The sequence below is a fragment of the Ovis canadensis genome, chromosome 25 (genome assembly GCF_042477335.2).
Source record: "Ovis canadensis isolate MfBH-ARS-UI-01 breed Bighorn chromosome 25, ARS-UI_OviCan_v2, whole genome shotgun sequence".
Taxonomy (NCBI): domain Eukaryota; kingdom Metazoa; phylum Chordata; class Mammalia; order Artiodactyla; family Bovidae; genus Ovis; species Ovis canadensis.
This window is the reverse complement of record NC_091269.1, coordinates 44,577,199-44,591,729: the sequence shown is the minus strand read 5'-3', so window position 1 is coordinate 44,591,729 and position 14,531 is coordinate 44,577,199. Positions and strand designations below refer to the sequence as shown.

General features: G+C 44.6%; 1 protein-coding gene and 1 long non-coding RNA gene across 13 annotated transcripts in view; one reads left to right on the top strand and one right to left on the bottom strand.

Annotated features, from left to right (window-relative positions):
- Positions 1-4,245: 4,245 nt before the first annotated feature.
- Positions 4,246-14,531, bottom strand: part of SGPL1 (sphingosine-1-phosphate lyase 1) — an 83,825-nt gene continuing 73,539 nt past the window's right edge. For all 12 annotated transcript variants that reach the window (XM_069571984.1, XM_069571991.1, XM_069571992.1 and 9 more), the window contains 7 exons: positions 14,189-14,294; positions 12,534-12,632; positions 11,742-11,891; positions 10,366-10,604; positions 9,218-9,364; positions 8,213-8,333; positions 4,246-7,714 (listed from right to left, as the gene is read on the bottom strand). In XM_069571984.1, coding sequence (XP_069428085.1) covers positions 7,574-7,714; positions 8,213-8,333; positions 9,218-9,364; positions 10,366-10,604; positions 11,742-11,891; positions 12,534-12,632; positions 14,189-14,294 — 1,003 coding nt within the window. In that variant the 3' untranslated portion in view covers positions 4,246-7,573. The remainder of the gene's footprint in view (positions 7,715-8,212; positions 8,334-9,217; positions 9,365-10,365; positions 10,605-11,741; positions 11,892-12,533; positions 12,633-14,188; positions 14,295-14,531) is intronic.
- LOC138430114 (uncharacterized) lies at positions 5,107-12,049 on the top strand. Its single transcript, XR_011253002.1, has 2 exons — positions 5,107-9,811; positions 9,925-12,049. It is a non-coding gene; the product is annotated as an uncharacterized lncRNA (long non-coding RNA).

Genomic DNA, 14,531 nt, shown 5'->3' with positions numbered 1-14,531 from the left:
CCCATTTCTTTCCTTTTTATGGCTGAATAATATTCCATTGTGTGTATCTACCGTATCTTTTTTATCCACTCATGGATACTTAGGATAGACATTTAGGTTGCTTCCATGTCCTAGCTGTAGTAGATAGTGATGCAGTGAACACTGGGGTACATGTGTCTTTTTACATTATGGTTTTCTCAGGGTATATACCCTCTAGGGGGATTGCTGGGTCATACACACCTCTATTTTTAATTTTCTAAGGAACCTATGTATTAATTCTCCATAGTGGCTGTATCAATTTACATTCCCACCAACAGTGCAAGAGGGTTCCCTTTTCTCCACACCCTTACCAGCATTTACCACTTGTGTATTTTTGGTTTTTTTTTTTTTTTTTTGATCATGGCTATTCTGATTGCCATGAGATGGTACCTCATTATAATTTTGATTTGTATTTCTCTAATTAGTGATGTGTTGAGCATTTTTTCATGTGCCTCTTGGCCATCTGTATGTTTTCTTTGGAGAAATGTCTGTTTAGGTCTTTACCCATTTCTTTTTTTTAAATTGGGTTGTTTTTCTGATATTGAGCCTGCATGAGCTGTTTGTGTATTTTACAGATTAATCCTTTACTGCTTCACTTGCAAATATGTTCTTCCATTCTGAGGGCTTTTTGTCTTGCTGTGCAAAAACTTTGGAGTTTAATTAGGTCCCATTTGTTTTTGTTTTTATTTTCATTACTCTGGGAGGTGGATCCAAAAAGGTGATTTATATCAGAGTATTTTTCCTGTATTTTCCTGTAAGAGCTTTATAGTGTTGGTCTTACATTTAGGTCTTCAGTCCATTTTGAGTTTATTTTTGTGTATGCTGTTAGGCAGTGTTCTACTTTCATTGTTTTACATACAGCTGTCCAGTTTTCCCAGTACCACTTATGGAAAAGATTGTCTTTTCTGTTGTATGTTCTTTGCTCCTTTGTCATGGATTGGATAACCGTGATGCATGGGTTTATCTGTCCTGTACGATTGATCTGTATTTCATATTGATCTGTATGGTATTTGTGCCAGTACCATACTGTCTTGATTCCTGTAGCTTTGTAGTGGTCTGAAGTCAGGGAGCCTGATTCCGCCAGCTGTTTTTCTTTCTCAAGATTGCTTTGGCTATTTGGGATATTTTGTGTTTCCATACAAACTGTAAAATTTTTTTGTTCCCATTCTGTGAAAAATGCTGTTGGTAATTTGATAGGGTTGTACTGAATGTGTAGATTGCTTTGGGTAGTATAGGCATTTTCACAACATTGAGTCTTCCCATCCAAGAACATACTTGTCTCTCTCCATCTGTTTGTGTTATCTTTCTTTCATCCCTTCTTTAGTTTTCTGAGTACAGGTTTTTTGCCTCCTTGGATAGGTTTATTCCTAGGTATTTCATTCTTTTTGTTGTGATGGCAGATGGGAGTGTTTCCATAACTTTTTTCTGATCTTTTGTTTGTTGTTAGTGTATAGGAATGCAGGAGATTTTGATGCATTAATTTTGTATCCTGCAACTTTACCAAATTCATTGATGAGCTCTAGTAGTTTTCGGGTGGCATCTTCAGGATTTTGTATATAAATAGTATCATGTCATCCGCAAACAGTGACAGCTTTACTTCTTTTGCAACTCTTTTTCCCTGATTACCATGGCTAGGACTTCTAAAATTAGGTTGAATAATAGTGGTCACAGTGGACATTTCTGTCTTGTTCCTGACCTTAGAGGAAATGCTTTCAGTTTTCCACCACTGAGAATGATGTTTGCTGTGGGTGTGTCATATATGGCCTTTATTATATTGAGATAGGTTCTCTCTATGCCCTTTTCTGGAGTTTATTTTTTTAATCATAAATGGGTATTGAATTTTGTCAAAAGCCTTTTTTTGTATCCATTGAGGTGATTGTGTGGTTTTTACTCTTATATTTGTTAGTATAGTGTATCACATTGATTTTTTATATACTGAAGAATCCTTTCATCCCTGGGATAAATCCCACTTGATCATGGTGTATGATCATTTTAATGTATTACTGGATTCTGTTTGCTACTATTTTGAGGAGTTTTGCATCTGTGTTCACCAGTGAAAATGGTCTGTAATTTCCTTTTTTGTGTGTGATATATTTGGTTTTGGTATCTGTGATGGTGGCCTCATAGTGTGTTTGGGAGTGTTCCCCTCTCTGCAATTTTTTGGAAGAGTTTGAGAATAGGTTTTACTGCTTCTCTGAATGTTTGATAGAATTCGCCTGTGAAGCCATCTGTCTGGTCCTGGACTTCTATTTGCTGGAAGATTTTTCACTGCAGATTCAATTTCATTACTTGTGATTGGTTTCTTTATATTTTCTAATTCTTCCTGGTTGAGTCTTAGAAAGTTGTGCCTTTCCAAGAATTTGTCCATTTCTTCCAGGTTGTCCATTTTATTGTCATATAGTTGCTTACAGTAGTAGTCGTCTCTTATGATCCTCTGTACTTCTGTGGTGTTAGCTGTAATTTTTTTCTAATTGTATTGAGTCCTCTCTCTTTTTAATGTTTTAAAGAAAATTTTAACTGGATAAAAATTGTTTTACAATGTTGTATTGGTTTCTGCCATACAACAGTGTGCTGCTGCTAAGTCACCTCAGCCGTGTCTGACTCTGTGCGACCCCATAGACGGCAGCCCATGAGGCTCCCCTGTCCCTGGGATTCTCCAGGCAAGAACACTGGAGTGGGTTGCCATTTCCTTCTCCAATGCATAAAAGTGAAAGTGAAGTCGCTCAGTCATGTCGGACTCTTCTTAACCCCATGGACTGTAGTCTACCAGGCTCCTCCGTCCATGGGATTTTCTAGGCAAGAGTACCAGAGTGGGGTGCCACTTCCTGCTCCGCAAGTGTGAGTCAGCCATAATTATACACATAGCCCCTTCCTCTTGAGCCCCCCTCCCCTCATCCCACCCGTCTAGGTCATCACAGAGCACCAGGCTGAGCTGTGTTCTATAGAGAGCTCCCCAGTTATCTGTTTTACACATGATAGTATATATATATGTTGATGCTACTTTCTCAAATTCAACCTGCCCTCTTCTTCTCCACTGTGCCCACAGGTCCATTTTCTTCATGTATATCTCCATTCCTTCCTGCAAACAGGTTCAACACCTATTTTTCTAGATTCCATATATGTGCATTAATATATTTTTCTCACTCTCTATAAACAGGAGCTAGTTCATCCACCTCAGTAGAACTGACTCCTTTGTTCTCTTATGTGGCTGACATTCCCTTGTATATACCTACCACATCTTCTTTATCCATTCATCTGTAGACAGACATCTACGCTGCTTCCATGTCCTGGCTATTGTAAATAGTGCCACAGTGAACATTAGGGCACATGTGTCTTAGAATTGTGGCTTTCTCAGGATATATGCCCAGTAGTGGAAGTGCTGGGTCATGTGGTCAATTTATTCCTACTTAAGGAATCTCCATAACAGCTCCGTCAGTTTCCATTCCCACCAGCAATGTCAGAGGGTCCTCTTTTCTCCATGTCCTCTCCAGCAATTTATGGCTTGTAGATTTTTGGATGATGGCCATTCTGACTGGTGTGAGGCAATACCTCATTGTAGTTTTGATTTCTCTATTAAGTGATGTTGAGCAACTTTTCATGTGCTCATTTGCCATCCCTTTTTTCCTTGATTATGGCTAAAGGTTTATCAGTTTTGTTTATCTTCTCAAAGAACCAACTTTCAGTTTTACTGATCTTTGCAACTGTTTTCTTTGTATCTACTTCATTTATTTCTGCTCTGATCTTTATGATTCCTTCTAACTCTACTGTTGCAGTTGTCTGGTTGCCTTAGGTATAAGGTTAGATTGAGATTTTTCTTGTTTCTTGAGATGAGACTGAACTGTTGTAAGCTCCCCTCTTAGAACTGCTTTTGCTGTGTCCCGTAGGCTTTGGGTCATCATGTTTTCATTGTCACTTGTTTCTATTTTTTATTTCCTCTTTGATTTGTTCAGTGACTTCTTGGTTATTCAGCAGAGTGCTCTATCAAACCAACGAAATGCAGACAGTGGTCCTACATCCGCTTCACTTCTGACTTGAACTCTTCTAAATGTGCTTTGACCTGATGACTGTGGATCAGAGCACAAGTCACTAGTCATGGAGGTGTGGTCTGTGCTACGTCACCTTCCTGTCTCTGCTTACTCTCATGCATCAAAGGCTGAAAAACACCAACCTGGAGGCCACTACAGTTACATGAAGCACTTTTATGTGGTACGAAGACATAAACAACACTTTTTGGAAATAAATACGTTTATTCTCAAATTAATGCAAATAATTAAAATTATAGAAGAGGATGTTAAGGAGAGATTATGAAAAAAAGCAAGCACAAGATAAAGTAAGGCTATTACAACAGACAACTCACAAGGCTCTCAAACACCTGATTTTTTACAGGCTGTAGCTGGTAGCTACCAAGTCAGGCCTCTGTCATTACTTCTGTCACTACTGGATCTAGCTAAAAGCAGGTTGTTGCTAATAAGACCCACAGAGAAGGCAAAGGAGCTCACAGCTGTAAGGAGCAGGTAGAAGCATCAAAATGCCACCTCTTGGGTGTGCCATGCCTCCCTCTAATCATATCCTGGGCCTTCTTTCTCTAGAGTTTACCCCATAGCAAGTAGGTCCTCAAGGAACCAAGTCATTTGGTGGAAAACCATATAGCAAAGGTGGCATTCCTTGGCTTGATTCTGGCAAAGTACAAGTGGGCTGAGAGCCAGAATGCAAAGCTAGGGCACCTGATGGACAGAACTAACCCAAATAATCCTTCAGAAAGACCTCTCACTTCCTGGTCATAATGGAACAAGAGGCCCAGGGGTTACCTCTGCAGATATCTGAGGGGTTCTGTCAGCTCCCAGAACAAATGCAGGGTTTGAAGTCAGTGTCCTTTCATAAGATGGAACCACACTGCCCAGCTGGCTAGGGACCACCCAAGACAGTCCAGTCCATCATTAAGATGTGTGCAGATACGGATGATAACTGAAAACATAAGGCAGGACACTGGCTTTGAGGAACTCGAGATGCGAGTTCCCAGCTTCCCTTTAAACAGGTGTGACCACCACTCCTGGTAGAGCTACCAAGGGTAGTGCTTGGAACTGAGCAGAGCTGCCACTCATGTATGGCTGTGACCTGGTTCTAGTATCAGTGGGCATGCACAGCCACCTCCCCACAAAGGAGCACTTTCTCACCAGCAGCCAGTTTGCAGCAACCACCACCCCAGCAGGTTATCTCCCCTGTATGCCTAAATAAACAAATGAATGCGGTCATCCATCCACAATGACTAAGATTTGGGACATTTTATTACTTAGTTGCTTCTTAAGAGATTATTGCTATAATTAGGAAGGGAGCCTTGAGATGGAAAAGGGGGAGGTTAAAGACAGAAAAGATTTTAAAGAGGCAAGTACCATTTTCCAAGTATAAAACTGGTCATATTAAAAGTGACACGGCAGTATATTCATGCAACTACTTAACTCTAACCCAGAAACAAGAGTAGTTTTTGCAGAGGCCAATGAGACATCTGCGAGCAACATGATATCATGAAGACATTCCATCTACCGCTGCAGGCTAGATGCTACTTACGCACACAGGTACGTAAAGAACAAAAAGCCCACAAGTGTTTAAGTCTAACACTCATGATCATAAAGTGGCGACAGCAGGTCCCTTTGAAAACACCACAGCCCACAGAGGAAGGTCCTGGGGAGACACGGGAAGCAACAGGACACTCTGCAGGTATGTGCTTCTTCGTTTTTAGCAGCTGACAAACCACAGTCGTGCCTGCTAAGTGGTTCTGGGTCCCTGGAATTCCTCCAACACGATGAATGCACTGGAGATCCAGGGATGGTTCACACACAGTGCCCATCAGTTCATCAACCAGGGTGGAATGTGACTCCCCTATCCAAAGGATCTCTGCTTCTAACACAAACATACCCACATTCCTGGAGCCCACAAGGACAGAATGAAACACAACACACCAGCCCTGCAATGACACAGCCAGCCAGTCGGTTACTGTGGAGGAAGTACAGCACTTAAGAACACTTAGACGAATGTGCCAGGGAGTCTGGGGGAAGTCCGGGCCAGCACTGCCAGTGAAGAAGGCTAGAGGACACCAGCCTGAGGAGGCTGGGTATTCAGGAGTCCCTGAGAAGGGTGGTGGATCAGAGGAAAGTGTCTCCTGACTTACCCCTACCCAGGTAAAAACCTCAAAGACTGATCCAGTTCACTCCAGGCCTGGGTCAGGAGTAGCCCATCACTGCTCACTGCTGAGAAAGAAGGCACATCATGTGTTGTCATGCGGGTAGGATAGTGGCTCAACCGAGATCAGGGCCCTGTGCAGGGGGGCAAAGAGTAGGAAGTGGGCGCAGGGTTGGGTCCTGTTCCTGCGCCACCCTGAGCAACTGGTCTTAATGAAGGAATCCCAGGCCCTAGGCCTCAAGTGACACTTGATGTCTTCCTATTCTAGAAAGTTTCTCTCATCCTAGCCAGGGCCGAGGAGCGTCCAGTACCTGAGGCTTGACTGCCGTCGTACCTTTGGGAGTTGAATGAAGGGGGAAGAGGCAGAAAGAACACACTAACAGAGATTTTCCTTGCCTTGGGGGCTCTCTCATGCCCTCCCTGGGTAAGTCAAGGCAACTTGTGAAGGTGCTTTGAGCTGTTCCTTCAGGCAAACAAAAAACAAACATGTGCATGACGGCTAGAGCAGCAGGGCGGGGAGGACTGCTGCTAACTCTGGTGGCACGCCCGAAGTTTGGGTACCTGGAAGTCTGGGAGCTCGTCCTGCGCTGATACTCAGGGAGGTCTAGAAAAAGGCCTGGTTCCCGTCTTCAGAGGCCCAGGAGAGGGCTCAGGTGTGCTCCAAGAGGCAGCACCAGGGCCAGAAGGCCCTAGCTTCTCTGGATCCCACACCATTCTCGTCCTAATCCACGCAAAGAGGAACAAACCACTGGGAACGGAAGGCGATGGCAACCAAGTACCACATGGGGACTGCAAGCACGGACAGGGAGCAGCGACCACTCCAGACCCTGCCAGCCCCGCATCGCAGAATGATGGCTGGCCAACCTGTGTCCTTGAAAGCATAAGCTGTGAAAGAAGGGACTCTAAGAGAGAACACTAGGGCTGGGAAAGCCTCCTGCTTGAGCAGACCTCACCCCCACCTAGGGGAACACCAGATACAGAACAGAATTCCTGTCTGACTAGCTCAGCTGCCTGAGGTAACAAAGTACACCTTTTCCTATCGTAAACTGGAGCCCAGCTTCCCTAAGGAGTCGGGACAGGTCAGAGCTGCCACACCAGGATTAAGGGAAGTTGGCAGCAAGAAAGGTTAGAGAAGGAAATGGTTAAAACAATTCCCAGGGGAACATTTAGAACAAGGACAAAACAATTACGTCATGGGATCCTTTGAGGTCTTCACATTAAAAACCACCAAAGGATGAGAATCCTGAGGATCGCGCTGTCTCATGGTCTGTGTCGCGCTCTATGGAGCAAGACCAGATGTTGAAACCGCATGGCCTGTCCCACACCCCGAGAGCCTCCTGAAGGCCAGACGCCCCTCGGGGTTACAGAGGGTCTCAGCTCAGCGGGGTTTCGGAGAGCCATTCATCTGGCTGCCCTGAGCTACAGTGTCTGTACTGAAAAGGCTGTCCAAGAAGACGGAGGACAGCTCCGCCACCAAGTTCCTGTCGACGGTAGCCTGGGCCATGCCATAGATCGCACCCTAGAAGTCAAGTCAAAGAAGGTCATTAGTGATGAGGGATTTGAAGGAAACAGAAAGTTGTGGTCGTGCGCCCCTCCTCCCCCCATCTCCCACTCCCATCCCAGGCGCAGTTCCACCAGAAAGATAGCTGGCGCAAGATGTTCGTCATAGGCTTTTGCCAGTCTGCCTTTCTGCCTAAAGAACTAGCCTGTGGGAAAGTGTAGAAAATTTCAGAGGAAACTGGCTTAGTGCCTTTCCTGTGTAAAAATTTTCTTTTCAAAGGAACATTACCACTGCCTGCCTTCATGTTAACACTCTCTATTATTTTATCTATAGGTACCTTATTTGAGACCAAAAATCTCTGGGAATGGGTAAGCAGAGACCATCACTTCTGATTAATGAAGAGGTTTGTGGATAAGGGGCAGAGGCAGGAACAGACTAGAGGTCATCTGATTCTTTCAAACCCACCACCAACACCTAAGCTTCCACAGGAAAAAAAAAAAAAACAAATGTCCCTACCATTCCTGTGGTCTTTGCTTTCGGATTCTTCATGATTTGAGTGACAGATTCCCGGATATCCTTAAGGAACTGTATGGCTACCCGCTTGCGGGTGTGTACCAATGTGATGCAGAAATGAAGGCTATGGGAGAAGAAAGACAAAGTGAGATGAATCTGGGAAAAAGAGGGAAACACATTCTGAAATCAAGCAGCTCCAAATGCAGGAATTTATTGGTTGCTTATTCATGTTGTTATTCATAACAAACATAGTCAAGTTGCTCCCAGTCCTAGGCATCAGGGCTCTCAAATACCCAGACTGTAGGCTGGCATGAGGGTGTCATGCCCTGAGCATGATCAAGACCCACTGTGGTAAGTTGAATACACCTGGCTGTCCTGTGCCACCCCTCCCCTCAAACTGTCCACTGCTTTAGGACTTTTGTCTTAGGTGGTAAACCTCATGGTGCTAGGGTCACATGGCCGGGGTCTTGAAGGACTTCAGGGCAAAGAAACTCTGACTCCCTCTGGAGGGAGACTGGGTACAAAAAGGCTGTGAAGAGACCAGGAGTCCGGATGGGACTGGCAGCGGCACCAACACATCAAAGAATCAGGGCTGCATGGAGGATACTGGGAGACCTTCTCTTGGAACGGAGTGCTTACTTATAGGCGTCACGGAAGACTAGAAAGGCATGTGCAAGGGGACAGTATCAGGCCCAAGTGATCAGAGGCCCTCTGGAAGGTTCTAAGCTCACTGTTATTCAGGTAATCAGAGGAAGAGAGAGAACAGAGCCCAGAGCAGGGGTGGGGTAACAATCTCACTGTCTCGAGAGGCTGCCACCCCATTTGCCATAGTTTATAGCTAACAGTCTTATTCTTGAAACTGAGAAACTCCTAACGGCAAGACAAACGATCTACAGATAATACAGCTGCCATAAAAGTGCTGCTGGCAGTCCCTCTCTACCCTTGAGGTCACCTTGCTGCCATAGCTCTTCAGCAGCCATAGACCAAAGGAAGCGTCTCCAAGCTCACCTGGGTGGGAACTGCAACTGATTCAAGTTCCAGCCCTTGGCATGCATCAAGTTGAACAGTCGGTAGATATCAAAATCACGAGAGCCCAGAGCGATGACTGACAACTGAGGATTCCCAAAGACAAAGATGCCTTTGATGTTTTCTAGTCTTAAAGGGAACAGAAAGGAAATTCAGGCACATTATTCCGGCCATCATCTCATGTCACCCTTACAACAATCTAAGCTTTGGGGACTTGAGTTTCCTAATCAGGTGGCTAGACTCAGATCAGTAGTTCCTAAATATTACAAACACTTAAAGGCCCAAACCCCACTAGATCCAATACTTTTGGCTCCTAATCTATCTGCCTAGCTCCTAAATTATGTATCCCCCCCAGGAGTATCTGAGGAATAAACAATGCACTTTTTTTTTTTTTAATCCTAGAAAAACGATCCCTCCATCTCTCCTTAAAAACTCATCCATGTAATCCCTGAAGCAGGAGATGGTACAGCAGTTCTCAGCAGATGGGTGTATCAGGACAATATACAGGCCTTGGTCAAATGAGCCAGGCCTAGCAGCTGCTTTCGTTCAACCTCGGTAACATATACAACCAAACAGGTAACACATGAAGAAGAGACATTAGACAAAGCATGCAGCATGGTTTTGCCTTAACAACCCAGATTTCAGCACCGCCTCCTCCCCAACCCCTTCCAATTCTTTTCTTATTCTAGTGATTCTACAAGTGTGATTCTTAGGCCTGCAGCATTAGTGTCTACTGGGCATTTTCAGAAATGCAAATCCTCGCATTCCTGTTCCAGACCTACTGCGTCAGAACACTCGGACTGGGGCCTGGTGATCTGCCTTTTAACAAGCCCTCCAGGTGATTAGGATTCAGCCTCAAGTTTGAAAACTACTGTCTTAACCATGAAGCACTTGGTAAGAGCTGCCAGTTGGTAAGACATCCTTAGAGACAAGATGGCCTACAGATGAAGCCTGGCTGTGACCCCAAGTCACAGCATAGCAGGGGAGCTTATTCTCCTCAGCCAGCACCACACTCCTAAGCTTCAGGGGACTACAGGTGCTGGAGCTGTGGTGCTTGGCCTGGCAGATGCCTTGAGCCTACGTGCCTACGACGCAAGAGACAAGGCAGAATGCCAATCTTGCACACGTACTCTGACTTGAGGAAGCGCGTGGTTTTGATGATCTGTTTGGTAGCTTCAATGTAGCCGCTCTCACCGAAGTACATCAAGGAGGCCCAACAGGCTGCGCTAATGCCACCAGGCCGTGAGCCTGCAATGGTTGGGGAAGCGTAGATACCACCCTGCCAGTCTGTGGCAACGAAGAACTGATAGCGCCTGTACTTCTTGTCAGAGTATAAGACCACTGAAGAGCCCTTGGGGGCATAGCCGTACTGCAGGGAGAAGCAGACAGGTGAGTGAGTGGTTCGCATGGTGGACCCGCCCCAGAACTCTAGGCATTTTCCCTTCACCTGTCCGGGTCTCTTGACAGTTTCATCTCACATTAAGATTTCCAACTCAGAACTTACTCAAGAATAGAGGACACCAAAGGGAAGGGGTTTCAAATTCTCTATTTTAGGACTGAGGAATCTGAGGCCTAGGAAAAATAATGTCTTATCTAGTTAATGGGTTTTTGCCTCTCTTCATTCAGCATGTAGTTTTCCTTATTTAAAACAGGACCTCAGGGCGGTATGTCAGGATGGAAACTTCCTGGAAGGAAAATTTCCACTGGAAGCCAGGAAAGAAAGGAATTCAGGTCACTTGGAGCAACTAAATTCATGATTTGACTCACTTTCCATCTTTTTTGCTTAGTATACTTTCCTCTTCAGAATACCATGGTGCTCAAAATCTAGAAGCTACTTAATCCAGATTTAAAATAAACTAGGTACTTGACTAACGTGCCCTCCTAATTAACTCTCACTGAAGCTAAGATGGAACTCATTTCACTCCCTGAGCCACAGATGGTAAGAAAAAGGGCATGGGGCTATCTGATGTAGACTTTGCCTCTGGGGACAGCAGGCATGGACATTTCAAACATCACAAGCCAAACATTCCTGAGCTCATAAGTTCATCCCTTTTCCCAGAGGCCTTTCCTGTTGATAAATTCTAGTCACTCAGGTGCAGGAGCCCCAGGAGCATGGGGATTGAAACATTAACATACCTCCTCTTAGGAATTCTGCTATCAACCTCACCTCTTCCCCAAAACTCTTAAGGGTCCAGGAACCTTTGTGTAAGAGCCACCACACTATTATGTCCTGGTTACGTACAGTCACTGGATACAGAAATTCTCTTAGCCATATGACACAGAAATAATAGGTTCCTTTCCACTGCCCCTCGTCACCTCCAGCTCTATATCCTGTCATATCACTTTACCTTGAGACAACTATCAGCTGCCCTGGCAAGAGCAAAGAGCCAGATCTAATTTTACACTTATGGGGGAAACTGAGGCTTTGACTGATTTCTTTTGTTGATAATAGTCAAAATAATCAACCGTCAACTTTGATTAACATGTGGTCTTTTTCCTCGCTCACCTTATGAGTATCAGCTGAAATGCTGGTCACGCCTTTCACCCGGAAATCAAATGGCTGCTCCAGCGGGTATCCTGCTTTCTCCATAAAGACGATGAGGAAGCCCCCCAGACAAGCGTCCACATGAAGAGGTATTTTGTATTTGACAGCCAGCTAGTTCCAAAGACCATAAAGAATATCAGTTATAGCCCTATAACAAAAGCTTTGCGACACATGGGTGGAAAGCTGGGATATAACCAGAGCATAATGTACTATGTTTTAAAATCCTGGTTATTTTTGACATTCTTAATAAAGCTCATCTTTCAAGTATAGTTAGCCTTTAAAATAATTCACCTGAAATGTGGTTTCTATTTTAAATATACAGGGCCTCCAACTCACTGAAAAATCATGCAAGAAATGAGCAGAACTCTGATTTAGGCTTGAAGATGTATGGTGTCCTGCTCTAGTAACTGCAGGGTGGGGAAGGAGGGAGGGGTGCTCTGGGGCAGCACAGTGGGTGAAGACCACCCTCTGGTAGGCATGCCCCTAAATGCAGATTATTTCCTGATCTGAATCAAAATGTCAGCACTACTGCAGAATGGACAGTTTAAATGTGTATTATCCCTCCTCCACAGCCCAAGCTAGTTACCTTCAGAGACTTCCAGAGAGCTATGCAGCTTACCACAGGGTGGATGAAAGGTATTCACCACCACTGGGCTACGATCTAAACTCAAAATCACTTTCTTCTTTCCTATAAGGCACCATCAGACTCTAAAATCTCTATCTGCCTGCCTAGTAGTCCTTTCTCCCACATACCTTGGCCACTTCAGGGATAGGGTCTATCACACCATGAGGGAACTGTGGGGCAGAGCAGACGAGCATGGCCGTATTCCTAGAGATGGCTCTGCGCATTGCCTGAGGGGATAAAGTTGAAAGGAAAATGAGAAGTCACATCACAGTTACTCTGCTCTCATGCTGCCAAGAGCAGCCTAGGCTACCAACCTAAAGGTTCAGCTCCACCAGCACACCCCCTTCACCTCTCCAGCTCAGAGGAAGACACTGCCCCACCATGGTGGTCAAATATAAACCCCTGGGGAAAACAGCAAAACCACTGTGATGGTAAAGAAGAATAGTGAGCTAAGAGGCAAGAGCGCCCCACGTTAGCAGTGAAAGCTTGAGGAAACTACTTAACTTCAGTCAAGTGTGTTTCCTCATCTATAAGATGCAATAATACTAACTGCTTCTATGATCCCCCCAGGTTATCATGAGGCTCAAATGCGGCTCTGAAACTAGAAAGTTCCTCTACACAGATGCAAGGCACACAAATAATCACTAAAGACTTATTATTCTGGCTTAAAAAAGAAAGCCTGCCATTTGAGACCATGTAGATGAACTTGGAGGTCACAAGCCTAAGTCAAATAAGTGAAGTGAAGTCGCGTCGCTCAGTCATGTCCGACGTTTTGCAACCCCGTGGACTGTAGCCTACCAGGCTCCTCCGTCCATGGGATTCTCCAGGCAAGAGTACTGGAGTGGGTTGCCATTTCCTTCTCCACGGGATCTTCCCGACCCAGGGATCGAACCGAGGTCTCCCAGATTGCGGGCAGACGCTTTACCCTCTGAGCCACCAGGGAAGCCCTACGTTAAATGAGCCAGACACAAAAGGACAGATACTGCATGACTTGGGAACTGAACACAGCCGAACTCACAGAAGCAAAGGACAGAATGGCGATTGCTAGGGCTGGAGAATGAGGGAAATGGGGAGACATTGGCCAAGGGGTGCCAAGTTCCAGTTATTAAGATGAGTAAGTTCTGGAGATCTGATGCAGAGTCATGGGACTACACTGAACAACGCTGCACTGTATACCTGAAATCTGCTTAGAGATCTAGAGGGTATAAGTATGCTTACCATGAAAAAAGAAAAAGAAAACTATGTGAGCTGATGGAGATGTTAAATAGCTTAATTGTGATGATTATATTTCACAATGTATCCATATAGCAAAACACCAAATTGCATACCTTAAATATACACAATTGTTTTTGTCAATTAACACCTCAATTAAGGTGGGGGGATAATGCTAGTAGTAATAAATTGGACAATTTACTTCTAAAAAATACTTACCGTTAGAAGGGCAATGGTACTAATTCAGGCCAACTGAAAACAATGAGTGTCTTGGGGCAAGTTAGTCCAGGATCATTTTACAAAGAGAAGAGAAAGTGACGGTGCTGAAGCAGAACTCAGGTCTTTAAGGTACCAAGTTAGCCTCAGCTTCCTATGAAGAGTTCACGTACATATGAAAGGACTGATGCTGCAAGGACTCACCACTGCCAGTGGCAGATTTTCCAAGTCCTAATGCTATAATCAAAGGCACTCCCAGTCTATCCATGTGTGACCCTGAAAAAAGCTAGTGATCAGGTGCACTTTCCTGCTTGACCCAGCCCCAGACAGACAACAGCCCTTCGGAGGAACTCACCCGAACATCCACCTCCATCATTTTGTTCAGGGGAACTCGTATAATCTTCATCCCAAAGTAATTGGCGGCTTTGTCAAATGCAGCATGGGCACTCTGGGGGGCTACGCTAAAGGAAAACAGTGAAATTCAATCAAACCAGGTTCAAGAGATACCATGGCTAGCAGCTAATTGCAATCACCAGGAATAAACTTCTGCTTATTTTTCCTCAAAAATTTTTAAGTGTTTATGTTGTTTTACTTTTCGTTTTAAACACAAACAAAAAGAGTCAAATGATTTTCTAGAGAAACCTCCTACTACTTAGGAAATCACTTCGGTAGCAGGAAGAACTTGGAAGTAATGCCAC